The sequence below is a fragment of the Pleurodeles waltl genome, chromosome 6 (genome assembly GCF_031143425.1).
Source record: "Pleurodeles waltl isolate 20211129_DDA chromosome 6, aPleWal1.hap1.20221129, whole genome shotgun sequence".
NCBI classification, from domain to species: Eukaryota; Metazoa; Chordata; class Amphibia; order Caudata; family Salamandridae; genus Pleurodeles; species Pleurodeles waltl.
In genome coordinates, this window is record NC_090445.1 from 1,200,816,616 (window position 1) to 1,200,841,865 (window position 25,250).

The 25,250-nt window shown below is 48.4% G+C and overlaps 1 protein-coding gene across 4 annotated transcripts in view; it reads left to right on the plus strand.

Moving 5' to 3' along the window:
* Window positions 1-25,250, plus strand: part of CCAR1 (cell division cycle and apoptosis regulator 1) — a 1,667,827-nt gene that overhangs the window by 596,570 nt on the left and 1,046,007 nt on the right. For all 4 annotated transcript variants that reach the window (XM_069240502.1, XM_069240501.1, XM_069240500.1 and 1 more), the window contains one exon: window positions 6,762-6,875. In XM_069240502.1, coding sequence (XP_069096603.1) covers window positions 6,762-6,875 — 114 coding nt within the window. The remainder of the gene's footprint in view (window positions 1-6,761; window positions 6,876-25,250) is intronic.

Consider the following 25,250-nt stretch of genomic DNA (forward strand, 5'->3'; position numbering starts at 1 on the left):
CTGCTGGTCCTCTCCTCAGTCATTAGACTAAGATCTGAGATAGTCTTGCTACGAATTGTCCATGCTGCTGACAAATATTTGGAGACAGAACCTACTATCAACGTGGAAGTATCATATTTGCATAGTCTATAAGCAGCGGTTCGATCATGTAGTAGCTGTACCTTACACAAAGGAATAATCCACTTTCCTCTAGGGCATTTATACAAGGGGCAGAAAAAAGAAACATGCTCAGCAGTTTCCTTACATAAATGGCAGTTTATGCATTTATCAGACATGGGACTATTGGTCGACCAACGGGCCGTATAGCTGTTGGTTGCTAGTGTTCCATATCTGAACTGAAGAAATAAGGCTCGGGCACGTGCTGGTATGGGGAGATCCAAAAAAAATTCGGGCCGGGGTTTGTGCTTAACCAGCAGAAACTCTGCTGTCAGCCGACCTAGCCCATTGCGGTGAAAAAACTCATCATAAATTGTTCCCCAATATCGCACTTTGATCAACAATCTAGCGTTAGCAGGGATCATCTCAGGATTCTACCAATAATGGGGAAAGCCCAGTTTAACCCAGGCTGATTTCATCTCCCTCAACCAACTGACTTTTTCCCATCCCTGGGAAGGTGGTATAAGATCTTTGATTGCTATCCTGAAGGGCTCAAGTTCTTCGGTTTTCCATAATCGAACCCAATATAGAAGTGGCCTTAAACTTGCAGTATCTTTGATGCTATTTATACCCAGGTCAAACCTTAGGGGGATCATAGGTGTGCCCTTCCCTAGTCTAAATATGTGTCTGAAAAAATAGTTTTCTTTGGATTGGAGAATATCCGATTGTCTATGTAAACCCCAAAGTTCCGCTCCGTACAGGGCAGCAGCACGGATTTGGACTTTATAAATTTCAGAGATAGGGATCAGAGGGTGGCTTACTACAGTACTAGCCTTTCGTTCTAGCACTCCGCCTCTTTGGCTGATAACAAGTGCCCCTTTTCTTATGGCTGCATCCCAAGTACCCTTGTCCGATAATCTAATGCCCAGGTAATCGTACTCCGTTACCCTCTCCAAAAGGACTGAATCCATTACTATATTTGCTTTTATCTTCTTTTTCGAGGTGCTATATACCATAAGTTTTGTTTTCTTGGCATTGATATCCAGCCCATAATCTCTACAAAATACACAAAACTGGTTAACCAAATTTTGGATTCCCATAAATGTTTTGGCCAGCAGGATAGTGTCATCCGCATAAAGCAGGCATGGCACTTTATTCCCGGACAACTTAGGAGAATCGTTGGTATAGTTTGCTAGGTAATTAATGCAATTATTTATATATAGGAGGAAGAGGGTAGGGGCTAGGACACAACCCTGTCTGACTCCTCTTTCAATGGCGACTGGATCTGTTAAATCGCCATCCTTACCACTCCTGATTTGTGCGTAGGTGTTCTCGTGTAGTCGGACCATAAGTTTCAGAAGACCAATGGGGATGCCCATATCGGCTAATGTCAACCATAGCTGGTTCCTGGGGACCAGATCGAAAGCGGCTCTAAGGTCAATGAAGACCTCAAACAGGTTGCCCCCTCCTACTTCCACAGTCTTCCATTTGATTGTTAAAAATCTTAGAACTTGGTATATGGTACTGACTGCTGGCCTAAACCCTGCTTGTAAATTGGAGATGGCATTAGTTTCTGGGATCCATTCTTCAAGATGAAACAGGATTTGCTTTGCAAAATTTTTTGGGAAATTGTCAAGTAAGGAAATTGGACGATAATTGGCAGGGTCAGAGGGGACTGCCTTTTTTAAAAATAGGAACTATCTCTGCTCCCTTCCAGGAGCTCGGAACAGGCGCTCCTGCAGCAACTGCATTAGAAACCAAGTTCAGGTATGAGGCCCATATATCCGGATTTGACTTGTACAGGTCACCTGGAATTTTATCAAGACCTGGGGCCTTTCCCCATTTCAGTGAAACAATTGCAGCCTTAGTTTCTGTGAGAGTGAATTTGATTGGGGGGGCCTCAAAGGTAATAATATGATTCAGTTCCCCTGTAGTAACATCTGTGGGCCCTGAGTATAATCGGCCAAAGTGATCTGTCCACTCTACGGGGAGTATTGAGGCACCAGGCAGACGGCTAGGTTCCCCACTGGTGTCAGCCACCAGTTTCCAGAATCTCGAGGTATCATTAGCTTTTGCAGACTCCAGAAGGGAAACCCATCTAGACTCATCCCATCCCCTGCGGGCCCTGCCAAGTACCTGTTTATAATTTTTCCTTGCTTGCCTTATTGATTCTGGCTGACCCCCTCTTAGAACTCTGAGTAGTTTGTGCTGTGCTTCCCTGCATGCGGCACTAAACCACCTTGCATTACACTTCTTTTTAGATTTACTGGCAATCTCTTTTGTAAAAAGGTGTTTTAGGGACTTAAATAATTGTGTATGGGCTACTAAGAGCCCTTCGCCATCATCTAAAAGCAGGGACATCCACTCCATTTGATCAGCCAACAGGCTATACAAAGATGTCATAGGACCTAAGTCGGTGTTCACAGATTCCCATTTGACATTACGTCTATTGTTTGTCAATGCAAGCTGTTGTTCATAGATCCTAGGACAAGGGGCTTCAAGTAGAGGTAGTAAACCCCTGACCGATAGGCTCAATGGGTGGTGATCGCTTTCCTCGTGTTCTAAAATCTTCATGTCAACCATATGACCCCACAGCCGAATGTCAAGCAAGATATAATCTATCTGGCTCTTCTGGGCTCCACGCCTGAATGTAAGGTGAAGATCAACATCCGAGCGGGAACGACAGTTACAGGCCCGGAGACCGTGTGCCAGTGCAATGTCCACGACTTGGTGTGTTAATCTGTTCATTTTCGGTCTTTTGCTTGACACCAATTGGGGGATGCTCCAATATGCGTCCTCTTCTTTATATAGTTCCTGGGCCAGCGAGTAGGGCTCAAAGAATATGGTGGGAAGAGGTTTTGCAGGAGAGAAAACTGTCCAAAATAATCAAAGCATCTGACTCGTATTTGCTGCCCGGGCTCCTATTGTAGATGTTAATTATTAGGAGCGGTTTCTCCTTAAGGGAAGGTATGATTAAACCCATCAGATCGGGACAGCCCATGTCTACTGCTTCAACCCGGCATTTGAGGGAGCTGCTGAGCCATACGAGCAGCCCGCCTGATGGTCTCCCGGAGGTCACCTTGGATGCTGGGACCCAATACCTTTTGAAGCCAATTCTATATTTGGGCTCCAATGCCCACGTTTCTTGAAAAAGGCATATTTTGTGGTCGTCTATAAATTTGCCCCATTCTGGGATACCCATTTTATTCTCCAGCCCTGCGATGTTCCAGCTAAGAACTGTGTCTAAACCATCAGTTCTGCCTTGTGTGAATTTGGTCGTCAAACGCCCACTGGCGAGTGGAGTGCCATGGGGAGATTTCATGCCCCTTTCAATCGTATCTAGACTAGCCTTGGTTAGAGTTTCCGCAACATTATCTCCCGAGATGTTACTCACCCCACTTAAGACGGGGCCTAGCATGATCAGTTCAGGTACCCGTACCGATTGAGTAGATCCACAGTTATTGGAATCTATTGATTCCGGGGCTGGGTTACTCTCATGGGCCTCACCCTCCTTACTGACTCCCCAGGTACAGATCTCCCTACTCTGACCACAGAGGGAAGGAGGGAGGCTATTTTCCGACCTAGAAAAGTCTATCTTGGCTGGTGAAGAGATTGATGTGGGATCTCTGGTATCTACAATAAAAGTCAGGTCAGACTCAGGACTACTTATACCTATTCCTTGTGTTCCACTAGTTCTAATTACAGGGAAGTTCTTATCCCAGTTTCGAATTCTTTGAGACTTAGGTGGACCATGGGCGGGGCTATCTTTTAGTCAGTCAACTTCAGAGAGAGAGGGTGAGAGGGGGCTACGTCCTATCTGAGGGACAGGCTGCTTCTGAGAACTGGTATAACCGCTGGGTGGCATTGATGCCCCCTTACTAGCTGATGTGACTGTGTAGGGATAGAATGCCTGGAGTCTACACAAGGATACTTGTTCACCTAGAGGATTGGGTTTGCACACGTTCGAAGAAAGCTGCTGAACAAGGGTGGGTGAATTGAAGTTGATAACAATACAGTCCCCCGTGCCGGGGTTCTTACTTGGACCCACCCAACCCACCCTCCTCACCATTATTATTGAGGATACCATGTGGAATGGAAATCTGGCGTTACTGTGTAACCAATGTATAACCTTATTTTTCAATTCTCTATATGATTCGGAAATGTTGGTTTTAAGTTTAAGGACGCTCGTGATAACAAGAACATATGGACAGGATTCCGGCGGTAGGTGTAAAGTTCCCAGGTTGGTTACTTCGTCCCTATACGTCCGATCTAATGCTGAATAATTCTGGTCAGGAATGTCTTTATAGAATTTCGTTCTCATGGTGTTGAAAGGAACAGCTCCTCCATTCCCCCTCCGAAGGGAAATGACAGTCTTTAGGCCCTTGTCCTTGGAGGCGGTAGCCAGCCTGCCAGATAAAACCCTCTCTGGTTGGCGCCGAGGATCAGGACCGTTCGTTGAGGGGTTGTGATCTATACCCAAAGGTAAGGGAAGGTTACTGGCGCTGTTACCCAGTGCGCTCGAGGGGAGAATTTGGCAGGGAAGCTGCAAATCCGATGAAGGGGGAGTGGTCAGCTGCTTAGACTCGATAAGACCTCCCAATGTCTCCTCAATGGCTTGTAGGCGAGCTACTATAGGGTGTAACCTCTTGGAGAACTCGTCTTTAATGTGTTCTATTATATAGTCAATTGCTGGGCAATCATCAGTAAGTGCTTGGGCTAATGTGTGACCCTTGCTCCAAGTTGATACATTTGGTACGCCATGATTGGAGGAGCTCAGGATACGGGCCCGTTTGTTCCTTAAATTTGTCTCACCTCGTTTTCTTTTGCCCTTTGTGTTGTGCTCTAGGTTAGGTGCGGACCTATCTAAAGGCAGCTGCATCAGGTCGGGTGGCTGGGTGGCATTTTCCTGAATCTCCACAATAGACTCTTGGGAAATTGGGGGTGAGATAGCCGGGGCAGACTGTAAATCAGGAGGATGAAGGGGTTGTGTTGGGATTTGCGGTGAGGCTAAGGCTAGACGATTAGCTGCCATCGATGAGGGGGCAATTAGACGGCGCTCCACCAGTTCAATTTCCTTTTCTAGTTCTCCGACTGCTTTCTGGAGAAATCCATCTAAGGTCTTGTTGTTACCAGCCTTTTCCAAGGATGACCCCCCCTTCCTTCTGCCCATGTTATATTCTTAAATTCCCTTTAACTGACAAATGTTTTTAATCTCCTTGGCCGGTCTTTTGGTATGGGCGCTTGGGCACTTGCCTCCCCTGTTCCCACCCTTTTTGCACCCCACTGGGGCCTTATTTTGAAGGATTGAAATGTCAGAAAGGAACAAATAGTGCAAAATACAGCTCACCTATAGCAATATATTATCCTCACATCCGCGGTGGGTTCAACCGCTGGTCACCAACCCCAATACCAAGAGAAAATAGTATGCCCCAGTCTCCTCCTGTCTCCCCCGAGGGCACATAAGATCTTGTAGGGGCCTTCGTCCTGCTCCTGCTGCCGTTTCCAAGCGCATTGTTTTAGTACCCTCGGGTATTGTCCATGCTATTTGGGGGCTGGTAAAATAGGCCCTAAGATCGTGATGAAAGTCTCAGAGGGGTGGCCCAGCCCAGCCTCTGCCAGCCGCTGATGGGCGCAGGACGGGCCCGCCCTTGGCCCGGGCGCCACCCGCACGCGTCCCGCGAGGCAGGAGCGCTAAGGTAGATTTAAAGGGCTCCTGCCCTTCAAGAAAGAAATGGTGCCGCCTCTGCTGCCTCCAAATGCGCGTCCCGCGAGGCGGGAGCGCTAAGGTAGATTTAAAGGGCTCCTGCCCTTCAAGAAAGAAATGGTGCCGCCTCCGCTGCCTCCAAATGCGCGTCCCGCGAGGCGGGAGCGCTAAGGTAGATTTAAAGGGCTCCTGCCCTTCAAGAAAGAAATGGTGCCGCCTCCGCCGCCTCCACATGCGAGTCCCGCGAGGCGGGAGCACTAAGGTAGATTTAAAGGGCTCCTGCCCTTCAAGAAAGAAATGGTGCCGCCTCCGCCGCCTCCAAATGCGAGTCCATGTAATTGGTTGTCTCCATTATTCTGTCCCTCCCCTTAGTTTATGTCCTCACTCACTACAGTCCATCCTCATGACACATTTGCTCTAACCTCTGCGGGTCATCTTCACCTTCTCCTGCGTTCCTGACTATGTGTAGGCAGGGCTACAAACTAAAGCTTTGCAAGGGAGTGTACAGAAGCTGATATGGGCACTGAAGGGTTTTCACACCTCAAACTGCCCATTTCATCTGTGGTAATCTTAGAGGTGAATGTACAACTCTTGGTAGTCGTGATATTTGCTTTCATTGTACAATTGAAGAGAGTCTCAAGTCTCGCTGAGGGGACCTCCCTTCCCTCTCGCTATCATCTACAGTTTCCTGGAATGTGATATTCTTCCACTAAGGTTTTTCCAACCAAAATGCAAATTGCGTTCGCAACCCCATGGTCTTATTTAGATGATACTCTATACATGCAGTATTCGTGTAGGTGGTATTATTGGTCACCTCAATAAAAAAAAACACTTAAAACTTGGATAGAAGCCAAGAACCTTTACTGGTTCAATAAGAGGCCTTCCATTATTGTCTAAGAAGAATTGGTTTCAAATGTATTCTGCATGAAACCTTATAACCCATGTTTGCTTTATTCAACAGGTGATGCTGCTAGCTAGTCCAAGCATGGAAGACATGTACCATAAGTCATGTGCTCTTGCTGAAGACCCTCAAGAGCTTAAAGAGGGATTTCAGCATCCTGCTAGACTTGTAAAGGTAATTTAAATGGATATTTTTTTAAACTAGAAATCTGAATTGGTAAAATATGAATTTTTAATGGTGTTTGGGCAACTTATTGCATTTTTTTTTTACACAAGTTGTTAAATGAGTTGTGGTAATATGTTATGCTAAATTTGTAGTATGCTCTCAGGACGTATTTGGAATAGTGAGTTTGGCTGGCTAAAAGTGATATTTATCTTGTATGTCGCACAGTTACTAACTAATGATGTCACTGTACTGTGCATGTACACTTCAGATTCAAATTATTTCTGATGGATACAACTACCTGTGGATTCCTCAGCTAATGAATTCTCCCAGTGCGCCAGCATTCGACTGAAATTTTCTTCCCAGCTCTGCACGTCGACGAGACGTCACAATTGTCTGACTTCACGCGACGCCATCTGATGTCATCAAGGCAATAAGAGGTCCTCACCGGCGTGCTGACTTCCGCTCCCTTTTTTCCATGCCTTCGAATAACGTTTTTTTCTCCTGGCTCTTGGGGAGCTACTGTTTCTCGGAAGAGATACTTTCCAGTTAAAATGTCTCCACCTCGGAAGTCCGGCTTCAAGCCTTGTAGGGAATGCAGGGGGCCGTATGTCAGTCACGGAACCACATAATGACTGTTTATGGTGCTTAAGCTCATAACACGACGTGGAAGAGTGTGGTTCCTGTCAGCAAATGAATCCAAAGGCGTTGAAAGAGCGTGAAGAAGCTCTTTTTAGCGAAGTCGAAGAAGAAGGAAAAGCATCGACATCGCAGATCTTCTTTGAAATCTTCTCACAAGAAATGGCGCTGTCATGACTTTTGGCGTTGGCATGATTCCCGACGTCGGACGGGGAAAGATCGATCTCGTTTGAGGTCTGCAGCTGCTCGGCGTCGCTCGACGTGGGAGGTCAGTCTGACAGTGACATCACAGCCTCAAAGTCCTCAGGCATCACCGGCGCAGTCGGTGTTTGAGGTGGACGAGCCTGGCCAGAGTCCTGCCTTCTCACCTTCTCAGTCAGAGGTGCCGGATCCAGTATTGACGTCGCAGTCGGCGCCGATGCCGCAGGGGTATCCTGTCTTCCCGGCTCCGGGAGCGGATTGGGCGGCCTTCTTAAATGAGATGTACAACATCTTTAGTGCCATGGCTCCTGGCGGTGCACTGGCTGGTCCCTCAGGTCCATTAGCTTTTGATCTGGGTGTTCCGGCTTCATACAAGCCAATGCCTTTTACGCCCTTCTGCCCGGTAGAAGGGGCGGGTCTGGCGCCGGTGCCTTTGATGTCGCCGAGGAGACCTTCGATGCTGGTGGTTTTGGCTGTTCCGGTGGCGCCGTCGACTTCGCCACGAAGAGAGCTCGACTTCCCAATTGCGCCGATGGATCCGGCGTCAGAAGAATCGGAAGATCAGCGTCAGCTGAGGTCATCGGCTAATTCTTTATCGATGCCGAGGATAGAGGCCAGGTTGCGCTCGAGGAGGAAGGCCCTCAGACTGTTGGAGGAGCAAGAATATCAGAGACCGCTCCTAGAGGAAGGCGAGATCGCACAGCTGCTGGGGGGTTTTCAGGGCTTGGACTCTGCCAGCAGTCTTGATACTTCCCAGAGTGGGACTTAGCCACTCCAGGCGAATTCACTGAGGAGGCTGCTTCATTTCACTCCGTGGTGAGAAAGGCAGCAGACTTTTTAGATCTACCGTTACCTGCAGCTGAGGTGAAAACCAATATTCTCACAGAGGTTTTACATCTGGCTTCAGCTCCTGCAGAGCCACTTCTGCCGTTTAATGAGGCTCTCACTGAACCGATTATGGAGGTTTGGAGGAAACCAGTATCTTCAACTGCAGTTAGTAGATCAGTGGCGAGACGGTACAGAGTGGCCCCTGGGGATCTGGGCTTCCTTTCTAAGCATCCGACTCCGGAGAGTCTGGTGGTTCAGGCTTCCTGCTCCTCACGGTCAGCTCCTGGTTCGTTCCCTGGGGCTCCATCAGACAGGGAGTCGAAAAGGATGGAGCAGTCGGCCAAGAAGGTCTTTTCATCTTGCAGTATGGCCCTGAAGTCGGCTAATGCAACTTGTGTGTTGGGAAGACACATTCATGCCTTGATGGATGCTGCTAAGGCTGAGACGCCAGATTTGCCCCAGGACATGCGGGGTCTTTTGGCTGATGCTCAAGCGGCAGCAACTCAGGTCAGTCAGTCGGGGTTAGATACTGCAGATTCAGTGGCCAGAACGATGGGGACATCCGTTGTAACCAGGAGGCATGCTTGGCTGAGGTCTTCTGTTTTTTCCTCGGATGTGCAAACAACTCTTTTAGACTTGCCATTTGATGGAGATAAACTATTTGGTTCGAAAGCTGACTCTGCCTTAGACCGCTTCAAAGAGAGTAGGGCTACAGCTAAGTCCCTAGGTTTGTGGGCTTCTGCCACGACCCCGTTCAGGTCATTTAGAAGGTTCAGGAGGTTTGGTCGAGGCTCTTGCTTTCGGGGGAGACTCCAGTCTGCAGGCCAACAACCATCTACTCTTCCCTATAGGTCATCTAGAGGGAGGGATAGAGTTCGAACCAGAGGAGCCACCCAGCAGCACCCTGCCTCTTCCTCCGGGGGTGGGAGGGGGTGCAACAGGGAAAGCAGCCTTAGTCCCCCATCCATTCCTTCCCATATTTCTCCTGTAGGGGGAAGATTGTTTTATTTTCTACGCATGTGGAAGCTGATCACATTGGATTCCTGGGTCATCAATATTGTGGAGAAAGGTTATGCACTTCCCTTTTGGGAGTTTCCTCCTGCCATCCCTCCCGTCCCTCCTTTTGCACGGAAGACCATCTCCTGTTGTTGCAACAGGAAGTTCAGACCCTATTATCAAAAGGTGCTGTGGAGTTGGTTCCAGAGCGGGAAAGGGGTCAGGGTTGTTATTCGAGATATTTCCTGATCCCTAAAAGTATTGTCGGTTGAGGCCTATCCTGGACCTGAGGGTTTTGAACTGGTTCCTCAAGCAGGAGAAGTTCAAAATGCTGACCCTAGCGCAGGTGCTTTTGGGGTTGAACGAAGAAGATTGGATGGTGTCTGTCGACTTGCAGGATGCTTACTTCCATATCCCTATTCTCAAGTCGCACAGGAAGTATCTCCGGTTTGTGGTGGGGACGCATCACTATCAGTTTGCGGTCCTCCCTTTTGGTCTTACTTCCACGCCTCGAGTCTTCACGAAGGTGATGGCAGTGGTTGCAACGCATCTCAGGAGGAAGGAGGTAGCGGTATTACCATACCTGGACGATTGGTTGATCAAGCCCAGGTCTCAAGAGCTTGTGTTGCGTCACCTGCAGATGACAACCCAGTTGTTGTTCGATCTGGGCTTTTCGTTAAACATGCCCAAATCTCACCTGGAGCCCTCTCAATGCCTCCTGTTCATAGGGGCTGTACTGGACACAACGTTGCATCTGGCCTTTCCTCCGCCTCAGCGGAGTCAGGACATCCAGGCATTGATTCCAATGTTTCAAAGTGGAGCGGTTGTTTCAGTCCTCAAGGTCTTTCGTCTACTCGGTCTGTTCGCCTCATGCATTCTGTTGGTCACTCATGCACGCTGGCACATGAGGGCTCTTCAGTGGAGCCTCCACAGGCAGTGGTTTCAACACAAAGGCGATCTCGAGGAGTCAATAACGATCTCCGGAAACACTGCAGCGGATTTGTGATGGTGGGCTGTAGACGGCATCCTTTCCCAATAAAGGCCATTCTCATTGCCGCCCCCAGTGACCACGGTGATAACGGATGCTTCCACTTTAGGGTGGGGAGCTCATCTGGGGGACCTGGAGATCAAAGGTCGTTGGTCTTCAGTGGAACAGATGCTTCACATCAAACTTTTGGAATTGCGGGCGAGACGTTTGGCTCTCAAAGCCTTCCTCCCCTCCCTTCGCGGTCAGTCGATACAGGTCCTGACGGACAACACTACTGTGATGTGGTACATCAACAAGCAGGGAGGAGTAGGGTCGTACCTTCTCTGCAGAGAAGCTCTACGGCTATGGTCCTGGGCTCAGGACCATCAGATATGAGTAGTAGCAAACCATCGGGCCAGAGTTCAAAACGTACGTGCGGACAGTCTCAGTCGGCACTTCTCAGCCGATCACGAGTGGCGTCTCCATCCGGACCTGATCCTGTACATCTTCAGGATGTGGGGATTTCCTCAGGTAGGTCTATTTGCCACTCTGGAAAACGTGCACTGTCCGTCGTTCTGCAGCCTCCAGTATCCGGTGCGAGGGGTGTTGGGGGGACGCGTTTCAGATGTCTTGGCACGGCCAGTTGCTTTACGCGTTTCCCCCTATACCCTTGATTCCTCGGGTCTTGAGGAAGATTCACCGAGACCAGACGCAAGTTATTTTGATAGCTCCGGATTGGCCATGAAGGGTGTGGTACACAGACCTTCTCCAACTCTCACTGTGCCCTCCGCTCTGTCTCCCACACAGGGCAGACCTCTTCTCGCAGTGCAGGGACAGGTTGTACACCCCCACCTCCAGAGTCTGCACCTGCAAGCCTGGAGATTGAACGGGGCAATCTAAGTTCCTTTTCTCTCCCACCAGAGGTGGTGGATGTTACTTTATCGGCCAGGTGACACTCCACCAAATCAATCTGTGCTGGCAGATGGGCAAAATTTGTGGCTTGGTGTGGAGAGAACCAAATTGATCCCTTACGTGCCCATTTGTTGGACATTTTCTTATTTGCGTTGTCCCTGGCGCAGAGGGGTTGTGCAATTGCGACTGTTAAGGGTTATTTGTCGGCGCTGTCGGCCTTTCTGTGCCTTCCTGATCAACCCTCCTTGTTAAAATCCCCTATAGTTGTAAGGTTCTTGAAAGGTCTTACTAATAAGTTCCCTCCCTCTCCCTTTATTATGCCTCAATGGGATCTGAATTTGGTACTCACATTCTTGATAGGTTCACTGTTTGAGACTCTACATTCATGCCCCTTAATGTTTTTGGTGTTAAAAACTGTTTTTCTTGTAGCCATCACATCAGCTGGGTGAGTGAGTGAACTGCAAGCGCTTAGCGTAAAACCCCCTTTCACTTCCTTCCATGCGGACAAAGTGGTACTGAGGACCAAGGCGGCTTTCCTTCCGAAGGTTGTTACACTCTTCCATTTAGGGCAGTCCATTACGCTCTCATCCTTTTATCCTCCTCCCCATCTATCGAAAGAGGAGGAGAGACTTAATCAGCTTGACCCTAAAAGAGCTTTAAGCTTCTACGTTGACAGAACGAAAGAGTTCCGAGCGGAAGATCAGCTCTTCATCGGCTACGTGGGGAAGAGGAAGGGCAAGGCGGTCCACAAGAGAGCACTCTCCAGGTGGGTCATTCTTTGTATTGAATTTTTTTATTCTTTGGCAAAGAAGGTTCCTCCTGCTGGAATTAGAGTCCATTCCACCAGGGCTAAGTCGGCCTCTTCGGCTTTGGCTAGAGGTGTTCCTGTGGCTGAGATTTGTTAGGCTGCAACTTGGTCTTCCCTCTATACTTTTACGAAGCATTATTGCTTGGATTCAGAGGTTAGGAGGGATGGTCATTTTGCATGCTCCGTGCTGCAGGATTTCTTGGTGTGACCATTCAGGCACCCGCCTCCGAGTGCGGTACTGCTTTGGGACTCTATTCATTAGGTGAGGAATCCACAGGTAGTTGTATCCATCAGAAGAACAAGTTCCTTATCCTCTGTAACTCCTTTTCTGGTGGATACACTAGCTACCTGTGGATTCCTCACGGTCCCTCCCGCCTCCCCGCTGCCTGGTTGGTCTTATCAAGATATCCTAGGGTGTGTGTATATGTAAAGAGGTGTGTATATATATATATGTGTGTGTGTGTATATGTGTGTATATATATATATATATTTGATGATATTTGTAGATGCGTGTACATATATCTGCTTTTTAAGTAGATTTGATATTTTGGTGTTTCTATTTTATTAAAGATTTTGTTTTATATTTCACTGATGTATTTATGTCAGGTATGTATAGTCGGTAGTCACCTGTTCGCCTTGAAGGCACGTAAAAAATGGTGAAAACTGACAGCATGCCGGCAAGGACCTCTTATTGCCTCAATTATGTCAGACGGTGTTGCGTGAAGTCGGATAATTGTGACGTCCTCGTCGACGTGCAGAGCTGGGAAGAAAATTTCCGTCGAATGCTGGCGCATTGGGAGAATTCATTAGGTGAGGAAACCACAGGTAGCTAGTGTATCCACCAGAAAAGGTGTTACCGAAGTTAAGTAACTTGTTCGTTTTTCCCATTGAACAACCTATCATCTGAACCGCTTCTAAATGCATCTTCTTTTTTGTTTAAAAAAGTTGGCATTTTCAGAGCAGCACAGCAGTAATCAAGATCATTGATATAGAAGCAAACATATCAACCTTTGGGGCAAGAAATAAAACACAATGGCAATATATCAAGATAGCAAGGGTCATGATGAGAAATCATAGGTAGCTCAAATACCCACAGTTCTTGTGTAATTTCCTTGCAAGAGAAGTAGGTTAGATTTATACAGACTACAAAATAGTGTCATTTAGATATATCCATTCTTGTAACAGTAATCAACAAATAAACATTCAAACTCATATATAAACAATCTGGGTGGCTGGGAGTGGTAGCACAGACTCAAAGGTACCAATTAAGTGATGATAGGAAGATAAGACATGCAGGGGGTTAGGTTTAAGAGCAGGTTATGTATGTCCGTGAATAAGGGAATGTGCTCCATTTGTCGTGCAACAGTGCGTTGAAGGGCGATGTCCTGTCCTGTGTGTGGGGCCTAAGGTCTCACATTTAAGCTCCCTGGGGCTAGCAAATCAGTGACCAACCCATAATGGACTAATCCTCTGTAGCGACCCTGCCCACATCAATGATCATGTTGTGGCATCTACTTTGTCTTGCACCTAAAGCACATACATGTCCCACATGACGGCAGCCCCACCCTGTTCTCCTGTGAAGGTTGCATCGTGGTGCCCACATCTAGGAGAAATTGGGGTCACTCCTGAGAAGATCCTGTGGAGGAGGTGCGTTGTTAGATAAGTGTGATGTAAGTAGTTGACCTGCTTAAACTTCAGGCGAGCGTTATGGATACTCACCTGACCTGTTCAAGCACCATCCCCCACTGTGTAGCCATCAGGTTGCCCCCAGACATGCATCCCATCTGGGTTTGCCAAGTAATGCGAGGTCTGCGTCCATAGTCTGCAATGATGCATGTAACACCGTAATTGCTCTGTGGCCCAAGGCATTGGTCAGTATACACTGGAACCCATGATGTTGGGTGGGGGCCTGTTTCCCCGCTGTCCAGGAGGTCCTGATCGCCAGGACAAGGGCATTATAAGTTAAAATTTGACCAGCTCCCAATCAGTTGCCATCTTGCAGATCCCTAAAGGAGCGCAGGTCTCCATTACTGTACAAGTCCCTCAAGCAGTCCACCGCAACTATTGCTAAGGCCCCATGGCATATGCCTTTAGCAGAGCTCGCATCGTAGACAGACTCCAGAGTGGTAATTGCGGTGCGTAAGGTGGTGTACCATGGCGCGGCTAAAGTAAACTGTTTCACTGCAAAGTAGAGCTCGAGATCTGGTACACTCGGGCCACCCTCCGTGAATGGGCGCAGCAGTATACGGATGGATACTTGCTTGCACCCCCCCACCCACCACCACCAATATATGATCAGAGAGTAAGCTCGATAGATCCCTAAAGAAAGCCATAGTGGGGTCCACCAGGACTGCTGCAAAGAAGTAGAGGAGACGTGGTAATAAAATTTTTGCTATGGAGTCACGGACCATAGGTGATAGGGGCAGGTGCGTCCAGAAGCCTACAGATTACCACAGGGGCATCAAAGTTCCATCATGGTTCTCGTCTAGTAGAACTCTGTCAGTATGATAAATGTTCACTCCAAGGTAGCGAAACATCTCCAACCACCAAGGCAGTCGGTCAAATTCCAGTTCCTCCACTTCTGCATGTTCCACCACTCTCAAGGCTAAAATGCAGGACTTCCCCCAGTTCACCTGAACACCCACCATATCCCCAAAAAGATCTAAGAGGGCAAAAAGGGATGGTAAATCTCGTCCCATGTTCCATAAATAGACCAGGTCGTTTTCCGCGTAGAGTGAGACTAGGTGCCATTGTGGCCCCATTGCTACACCTCCTTCTGGGCCCCGTGCCTGTAACAGGGCAGCAAGTGGCTCCATGGCCAGTGCAAAGATCACGGGGAAGAGAGAGCACTCCTGCCACGTTCCTCTGGCAATGTCAAACAGTCAACATATCTGATGTCACGTCCAGGCTCGTGCGGTGCCGTGTAGAGCAGCTTGACCCACTTTAAGAACTCAGGACCCATCCCCAGGGCTTCCAGAAGAAGCACTAAGTACGACCACCCAAGGGTGTTGAACACTTTTTCGATGTCTAGGGAGATTCCCACTGAGACTTCCACACACCTGCGATTGCACTCATAATGTGGCACAATTGGCACGTATTATACAAGGTGGCCCTATGTGGGATACACCCACATTGTTGTGGATAGACCAGAGTGTGGAGCAATGTGAGCAAGCGATTTGCCAACCTTGCTCTGTTTTTTTATAGTGAATGATGAGCATTGACAGAGGGCGATAAGAACTCGCCTCGAAAGAGTCTCTGCCCATCTTGGGCAAGACCATTATAGGAGCCTCACAAAGAGAATCAGGGAGCTGTTGGTGTGCTTCCTAATAGACCGCAAGCAGCTTGGGAGCAACGGTGGCCCTAAATGTTGCATAATAATCTACGGGGAACCCATCTGAGCCTGGGATATTATTATTGTCCATCTACTGTATAGCTGCCAGCAGTTATGGAAACTACAGCTGTTGTTCAAGTTCCTGGGGTTGTAGAGGGTTGAGTCGGGGAGGGCAGTCCCAGCAGTGTAATGACAGAGAAGGTCCAGGAGGAGGGTCAGGGTGGGCCGAATATAGTTGCTCATAGTGTTGTGTAGCCATTTTAGTTATAGCTTCATACACGTTATTTTAGCAAACTAGGCCTGCTGCTGTGCACTTTAACCTAGACATATTTTATTCAGCTTCATTGAATTATTTTAACAATAGCCACATTTGCGGTCTTGTTTTATTTTCTCTATCTAGCTGTTCATTGCCTAGGCCAGCACTGCGTTCTTAAATAAGACATTTCTTTCACGCAGTGCTTCTCTCAAGGCTGCAGTAAGATAGGTTGCCGGCGAACGTGGTACACTTTGTCTCTAATGTTCACAGAGACATACACACTCTTATGTGGGGATTCTTTTTTTTTGGAACATCAGCTGTTCTATTATAAAAACACTACTTTGACCCATGTATGTTAGAGGGAGATTCCAGCAAGATTACCACGACTGGATGCTGATCACTGAGTGTTTCGCTGCAGCTGCTTATGTAGACTACAGGCCTCTTGATCAGGTATGAGGGATGATGTCTTCCCAGGTGAACCTGAAGGGCCGAATTAGAGCTTAACATGCTGTGCTTGAACATGCTGTGCTCTAATATAGCCTAGATAGGAGCTATTCTCAACTATTTTAGTGTCAATATGATACCGTTATTTTTATGTTTCACTCTCCTTATCACAATTTTAATCCTGTCATGCTTCATCGTCCTAGGTAATGCATTACATGCTTTATTAGCTAAGATGCAGTTACTTCAATAAAACGTTATTGAACTATAATTTCGCCTCTGATTGTCCTTGCCTATGTGAGACTAATGTAACAGAGAGAAATGGATGAGATCTCAGTGACCACGATTTCCCTGAGGAGTCAATTGTGTCATGCGCTTGGTTGCCCAATCATCCCTGCTCTTGGGTGGAGATGAGGCACTGCTAGTTAGCTGAAACAAAACCTGGATTAGGCCGACAGGTGTCATCTGTAGTCGGTTCAGACTCAGTCCCCCACAGTACAAGTGATTCTGCCACCCAAATCCAGTAGGCTCATTAGTATAATGATAACCTACGCGACAATAGTACTGAGCGAAGGTCTCACAGTTATCTGCCTGGGAGGCAGAGACTTCAGCAGTGGGAGTGCAAATCACCGCAATAATAGTCCGGGGGACTGCCGGGTGCAGGAGCCATGGCAGTGTGTGGCCTGGCTTATCTCCAACCGCATGCTGTCGGGCCAGTGATGCTCTGTAGTCAATGTTATTGAGTCCGCGCGATTCCTCCCTATATTGGTTCCCCAGTTCACGCAGCCACGCTTCAGCCTCTATTACCGTCACCGCCTCCCAGCGTCAGAACAGTGCAGAGGTGGGATGCCCGTTTTCCCCAGGATGTCTTGATGCTGTGTCCCCTCATAATCACCTCAATGGCATTCTGCTCTACCCCCAGGAAAACCGAAGAGCCCTCATTCTTTTCTAAGTAGTAGAGCAGTTGCGCACTGATAGGTTCCCTGTATACCTCATCAAGCAGGGCCTCAGTCGCCAGGTTGGTATAGGTGCCCTTGTCCTCTCCCCACCAGAAAGTCACCTTGAGGCGACTGTGGTCAGACAACGTGTGGCCCAAGTACTCCAAGCCCTAAAACCCAGGGCCAGAACTCTACATTAAAAAAAATATATATATATAATATATTCTGATGTGTATCTGGTTCCCCGGGGCATAGTAGAAGTATTCTGGATCCCAATGGTGGCCCAGTCGCCAAATATCATGGAGTTGTGTAATTGACATCCAAGCCCTGATTTCCAGTCCTGGTTGTGGTGGTGTAGGGGGATACTGATCTATCAGTGGAGGTGTGATGTATGCCGTTAAAATCTCATCCCCATACATTTAGGGGATTAAGGAGCAAAGCTGGGGATAATGTTCATAGGAAGTCACCCTGGAGCGTTTTGGTCTTGTAGAGCGAGACAGTTGCCAATGGGATAAGAGCGCAAAGCAGCCCTCTATCTCCACCACGGTTATGCTCTGAACAAACAGGACACCTGACGCAACCTGGATTATGCCCCCCCCCCCCCCCCGGTAATGGGGATGCAAATTTCCAGCCTGCTGAAGGGGGGGAACTCTCTTGACCGGAGTGCACCGAGCTCCAGGAGGCAGTCCTGTGGGATTACAACCACCTGTTCTGCCCCAGCCATTCTGTGCGCTATAAAGCACTGCATTCATCACCGCGGCGCGGATGTGCATTACCAACCTGCTAAAGTGGGACTCGCTTGACCAGAGTGCACAGGGCCCCAGGAGGTGGCCCCGTGGGATTACAACCACCTGTTCTCCGCCAGCTGTTCTGTGCACTTTGAAGCACTGCTTTGATCACCGTGGTGCGGGATGCGCATTACCAGCCTGCTGAAGGGGGACTTGCTCGATCAGAGTGCAGAAGGCCTCACGAGGCGGCCCAATGGGATTACAACCAACTGTTCTCTGCCAGCCATTCCGTGCGCTAAAAAGCACCGATTTCATCACTGCAGCCAGGGACACGCCCGGCGCGAGCCCGGGCCAAGAGTGAGCCCATTTGTGCCCGTGCGTGGCCGAACCAGACTGGACATGGACATAGGAGCTCAGGTGAGTCTAATCTGGTGTTTAACATTTCGCTGTCCTTTTCCTGTTTTTTTGCCCAACTTGTTTTAAAGTTATTGACCGGGGGATGAGCACTTCTACCATGAGGAATAGAATAAAAGCTCCTTGGCTCTAAACGGAGCGGAGAAGGATCTACGTGCTACTCTTTGATTACTAATTACCTTTCATCAGCCATAAGAGCCTTTTCTACAAAATTACACATGGTGGAGGATCGAATTGAGGCTGTTTAAAAAATTATGTCAGTCACCTCCATTAGATTTAAATCAGGGTATTCAAGAAGGTACTATTAGTCTTGTCCTAGGCAAAGCTACTATATCAATTAAGGAAGTTACTAAAATGTTGAAAAGTGCTAAAGATAATAAACGTAGGAAAGGAAATCCCTGTGTGGCTCTTAAGGAATCCACTAATATAATTGAAATCCCATTATTTTCTGAGTTCCCAAAAGGCCTGCCACCAACCAAGAGAAAACAAGTTGAGGGGGAAGGACCAGAGACCACTCACAAAACTGCCCACAATACAATATGTAATGGTAAAACTGGTAATGGTCCAGTGAATGGGGCTGATGGTGACAATTCTCTATCTGATTTATTAGATGCCCACACTCTTAGTAAATCACTTCGGGATGCTTTCAAAGATGTTATACTTTCAAATAGTGAATCTATAGTTAGTTTCGTAGAAACATTTTTATCCTTTTTTAAGGACGAAATGATAAGGCATTTTAAGACACTACTGGAGAAAGTTGAAGCCCTGGATTGAGCACATCATCAGAATCCTGTAAATTGTAGTACTAAAAACCATGATGGCTTAAATTTAACGCAGCCCGAGAGTTCAGATAATAGTAACGTGAAAGAAACTCCCGGTGCTCGGCTTGGAGAGGATGTCGGAAATGTATTTGGCATAAAAGAAAAGAGCTATGGGCCAAGGGAGGTTGTGCATGAGTCTGGCCAGTCTCAGCTCACATCTGCTGGTATCCAATTTAAAAGTAACTTACCAAATTTGCACTTAACCCCCGAGTGTGCCTCAAACACCTTAGTTTTGGTGGGCGTAACCCCCTTGAAGGAAGGTGTTGTTGAGGATTGCCATAGTCTTATTAACAAAAGCGCTCATTGCCTAACAAAACATGCAGATGGCCACCCAGAAATAGTTTCTCAAATAAACATGGGTCAGGAAGGTGAGTTGGGTGGGTACCATTGGAAAAAGTGTAAATGGGAATTGCATTGTGTAAAATTTTAAGGACCCTATATGTGCCCACGTTTTTTTTGTCAGGCTTGAATCTCATGTACTATAATTTTTTTACTGTTCGTGCCTGCTCCCTAAGTTTTTTTTATTTTTTATTCCCTTTATTCAATACAGAGGCTGGTAATACAGAGGCCATCTCACTATGCCTCTTTGAATAGCCCTTATTCTCTGACCCCGCTAAAAACTTCAAATCGCTTTGACATATTATCTCACCTATCGGAAAATGATTGACTTCCGTAAGTAAGTAACTCGGCTAATGTTTTTTGTCACGTAGAGCCAGAGGCATACATTCTGTCAGTACCCCCACATTAGCCCCCTTCCCCTGTTAGCTGGCATACCAAGTAAGGGGAATAGTCAGGTGGTGCACCTCATGCATTGGAATGTTGTGGGGACAAATCGAAAACTCCGAAACGAGGATTGGTTGTCTTTAATATGTAAATTTACCGTAATTTGTTGTCAGGAGAGTTGGGTGCTTGAACCTCTGTTTTTTGATGGTTTTAAATCATATTTCGTCCCTGCTGGCAGGGGAAAGGGCGCCCTGGCTTTTGTCTTATGTTCCATCGCTGATTTGGAGATTAAAATCCTAAAATCTGGTCCCTGTTTTCAAGTGTTTCTATCCTAAGAAAATATATATTAATATAATTTTGATACATTTTTATTTTTATTTATTCGGGACACAACCAGCCGGTATTGTTTCTGAATTGGGAGAGTTTTGGACAGAGTTTGTGATCTATAGAGATTGACACTGGTCAGTTATTTGGGTTGGCGATTTTAACATCAGGAAATGTACCCACAGTGGGATACACGTTTGTAGGTTTTCTAATGCGTTTTGGGTTGACCTTAGCCATTTTGTGCATTCAACTTAAGGCGGAGCCCTTAACCAGTTTGTTCTTTCTCATGACTTTGATTTTTCGTCAGACTTTGATCACGATGATAAGGGTTATGGCCGTTGCTCAACCTTTGTGGGTAGAGGAAGGGGCAACTATTGATTTTGTACTGCTATCCTCTGGTCTAATACAGAAGCTGGATGGGTATGCCATCTACCACACTCCTTTTAGTGACCTTAATCTGATTATATTTGACTTCTCTATTGGTTTGTCTTGCCAACCACTTGATTTGCCAAGACCTTTGGTGCATTATAGTGCCAACAACACAAGTCTGTGTAAAATGGGCAAATGTAGATTGTAATAGGTTTCTGGTGGACCTTTTTAATCTAGTGAAAAACTAAATAGAGTGTTGTTTGTCATTTAACGCTAAGCCAAAGGCTATTAGGAAGAGTTTTATTGTCATCTGTAACACAGTATCCAAAATGTTAATTAAGAAAAAAAATTGAAACACGGTCACCCACATACATGGGTTAGCGAAGAGTGTTCTGCTGCCCTGAATGTTCTAAAAACAGCTACTAAAAAGAATTCATGTGATATGGAAGAAGTCGGAGAGGCTCGGAAGAAGTATATAGATGCTACCGAACGTAGGAAACCAGAGCTCAGGATGAAAGCATGGGAGGATCTGGATAAAGTTGCCCAAACCGGGGTTGACAAGTTATTTATGGAGATCATTAATCGTCCTTTTTTTCAGATAGAATAGATGCTTGCGTAGGCTTCCATATTCCTGAGCAGGATTGGGTCAATCACTATTTCCATGTTTTTGATCCACATATTGTAGATAGGCACCAAGAAAATGAGGGTCATGTGGAGAAACTACATTTTAATGAGCAGCGGATAACCAGTTGTATAGATCTGGCATCAGAAGCAATAGTGTGCTCGGCCAGTGGGAAGGCCCTTGGCCTAGATGTGGTGCCCATTGCATTTTTCAAGCAAAATGTTGAATTTTGGTCCCCATTGATTACAAATGTTCTTAGATCTGCGATCACGACAGAACTAATTAATTCCTGGTGTGAGTCCATAATAGTCCCTGTTTTTAAAAAGGGAGATAGGAACTTGCCCACTTGCTATCGCCCAATCTCGTTTGAGATTCATCTTCAAAAATCATGGATCGGGTAATTTTAGACAAACTAGAGGATTGGGCTGAATCAAACTCCTTTATTTCGCAAGCTCAATATGGCTTTAGGACTGGCCTTGGGACGGTTTAACAAGCTCTTAACTTAGTCTTATGCCCTCATAACAATGCTGGCGGTCGGTGATAAAGCGGCGGTAATACTGCCAACAGGCCGGAGGTAAGAAAACTGGAATTATGACCACGGCGGAAAACGCCAACACATACAGCCACTTTAACACTCTGACCGCCACGGCGGTAGCAACAAACACCGTGGTGGTAACCGCCAACAGCCAGGCGGAAGACAATGTACCGCCCACACTATTATGACACACCAATCCACCACCTTTTCCGGGACGGTACAAACGCCATCAAAAGCACAGCGAAAACAGTACACAGAAGGGAAACGACTCACCTCTCGACACCCAAGGAAGAACCACTATGTCATGGAGCCCAAACTGCACGTATTTCCAATGCTGGTCTACCTTCTCCTACACCAGGAACACGAACGGCAGCGAAGACAACCATGGTGAGTACTACACCTAGCACACAAGGAAGGGGGGCAGGAAAAAGAGGGTGACATACATGCAACACCCCCATCCCCAACACCATACACACAAACACATGCAACAACATCACATATACACCCCGTAACCCTCAGGAATAACGCAAGGACAAAAGGATTTGATTAAAGTGAGTGTAATATTACAAATTTAGATATATACGTCCTTAAAGCAATAAACAGTATGTACAATTTATACAGATGGAGGGACAATACCCATTCCAAAATGTCTGTGGCCCACAGGGCCATAACACATAAGCCAAGGCCACACTTGACTCCTGCCTCAATACGGAGAGAACACGGCAGGAGCATCAGGTCGAAAACACACAGGCACCTCAGGGGGACGGCGAATGGGGGGACAGCTCAGCCGGAAGATGGTGCAACGCCACTGCTCCTGGAGGGGGCTACATGCCCTCTGCGATGCCCTGGGGAGTGCAAAGCCACAGTCTCTCAAGTGGGTGGTTTGCCCACTGCTTGGTCCTAGGGAGTGCAAAGCCACAGTCTCTCAAGTGGGTGGTTTGCCCACTGCTTGGTACTGGGGAGTGCAAGGCCACAGTCTCTCAAGTGGGTGGTTTGCCCACTGCTTGGTCCTGGGGAGTGCAAAGCCACAGTCTCTCTAGTGGATGGCTTCTCCACTGGTTCTGGAGGGGGCTTTGTGCCCAGTGTGCTTCATCCTGCCAAGGAGGGGGTGAGTGCATGCCTTCTTCCACTGGTTCTGGAGGGGGCTTTGTGCCCTGTGATGCTGATCCTGGATGGTGCAAGGTCACAGTCTCTCACCTGGGTGTCACACCTACAGGTGTTGCAGGGACCAGGAGGCACTACAGCCCATGTAGGCATGACTACACACTGCTCACCAGCGGTGACAGCTGCTCAGTGGATGGCAGTTGCGCTGCAGGTGGCGGTGCTGTCCGTGGTGGGGGGAGGCTCCAGCCCTTCCCCTGCAGCCTCAGACGGCTGCCCACTGGGGCTGCTGCTGCTGGCAGTGCAGGTGGCGACGCTGCTGGTGGTGCTGTCAGTGTGGCGGGAGGCTCCAGCCCTTCCCCTGCAGCCTCAGACGGCTGAAGTGCCAGGGTTGGTGTTGTTTGCCCAGATGCTGCTCCAGCTCCAGGCACCAGATCCATCCTGCCTGCAGCTGCAGTTCCCTTTACATGGGCCTTGGCAGCCGTTGTCCTCTTCCTGCCCTTGGCAGATGGTGGTGCCTCTTTGCTTCTGCCAGCTGGTATTCCCTTCCTGCCCTTAATGGCTGGTTGTGCCTCCTTCCCCTTGCTGGCTGGTGGTGCCTCCTTCGTCTTGCTAGCTGGTGTCCCCTTCTTCTCCTTTCTAGCTGGTGGCCCTTTCTTGCACTTGGCAGGTGTTGCAGGCATACTGGCCATGCTGACGGGTGCCTCCTTGGAGCCTCTCACACCTGCAGTAGCTGCAGGAACTACGGTGGCCGTGGACTGGGTGGCTGAGGTGCTGGCCTGGGTTCTGCCCACCCTGGCCTGAAGTGAAGGATGGTGGGGGAGGGGCAGGGAAGAAGTCAAGGGTGGAGAGGAAAAGCCTTTTACGGACACTGGGGATGGAAGAGGGTGAAGGTTTGGGAGTGGAAGAAGAGGGAGTGGTGGTAGGAGGTGTCAGTCTGGTGTGTTTGGGTGCACAGTGGAGAGGACACAGGGGAAGTGTGCATGGATGTGGGGGTGGTGACTGCCAGTGAGGGATGTGTTGTGATAGGTGTGCTAGTGATGGAGGTAGTGGATGAGGATGTAGTCCATGCAGGTGTGAGTGTAGACGCAATTGGGAGGGAGGTGGATGACGAGGAGGAGGGGTACACAGTAGAGGCAGTGGATGTTGGTGTGTCTGCATCTGGATGGTACTTGTGTGAGTGCCTGTGGGATGAAGTATGCGCTGGTGTTTGCCTGAGCCACTTCTGTGTGTTGATTTGGGTGCATGCAGGTCTGAAGGTGTGCTTGGGATAGGCTGGCGTTGAGTGGAATGGGAACGGGTAGAGGAAGTTGGAGGGGGAGGCTAGAGACAGGGACAGTGGCTGCCATCAGTGAGTTGGCCAGAGCCTGAAATGCTCTCTGTTGGGCCGCCACGCCAGAGTGAATGCCCTCCAGGTATGCATTTGTTTGTTACAAATGCCCTGCTAGACCCTGGATGGCATTCAGTATGGTTGCCTGCCCAACAGAGAGGGATCTCAGGAGGTCAATAGCCTCCTGACTGAGGGCACCAGGACTGACTGGGGCAGGGCCGTAGGTGCCTGGGGCGAAGGAGATGCCCACCCTCCTGGGTGAGCAGGCACAGGAAACTCGCTGAGGGGCTGCTGGGAGGGCGGTGCTGGTACGGGGGTGGCGGCTGTACCTGTAGTTGGAGTGGGCACAGAGGTGTCCGCCACCGCCAGGGAGCTTCCATCGGAGGAGGTGTTGCTGTCAGAACTGTCCCCTCCTGTCTCCGTCGTGGTACTCCCCTCGCCCTCCGTCCCACTGGTGCCCTCACCGTCGGTGGATTTGGCCTCCAGGCCCATGTGGGATGCAGCTCCCTCCGTCGCCGGTGCCTTTGTTCCTTCGCCAAATGATGCTAATGCGCACAAGGACAGGGTGACAAAAAAAAAGTGGGGGGGAAGAGACAGAGGATACACTTGGTCAATGCCAGCAACAACACTACTGTTGGCGTACACAACTCACAGGGAACAGCCCTATGCACTAGGCCATGCACTACCAGTTACAATGCTAGTCACCAGGACATGGGGTACAACGCCTAATGCCATTAGCTGCACACCTGGAACCCACAGGACCCTGCCCAATAGTAAATGCCCACTAGCATTATTGGGGTTGGAGTGCATCTGAGCTTGCCCGTCATGGAACATACCCTGCAATGTTTGCCCTGGCCTAGGGACACCCACATACCCACATCCCCCACCCAGGTAACACCTTAACGCGCGCAAAGTCATGATTCTGAATCTGTACTCACCCCCTTGTCGCTGCTGTGATGCCTTCAAGCACCCATCCAACTCCGGATAGGCCACCGCCAGGATGCGGAACATCAGGGGGGTCAGGGTACGACGGGCACCCCTTCCTCGTTGGGAGGCCAGCCCCAGCTGGGCCTCCGCTGTCTTCCTTGCCCAACAGGGCAGGT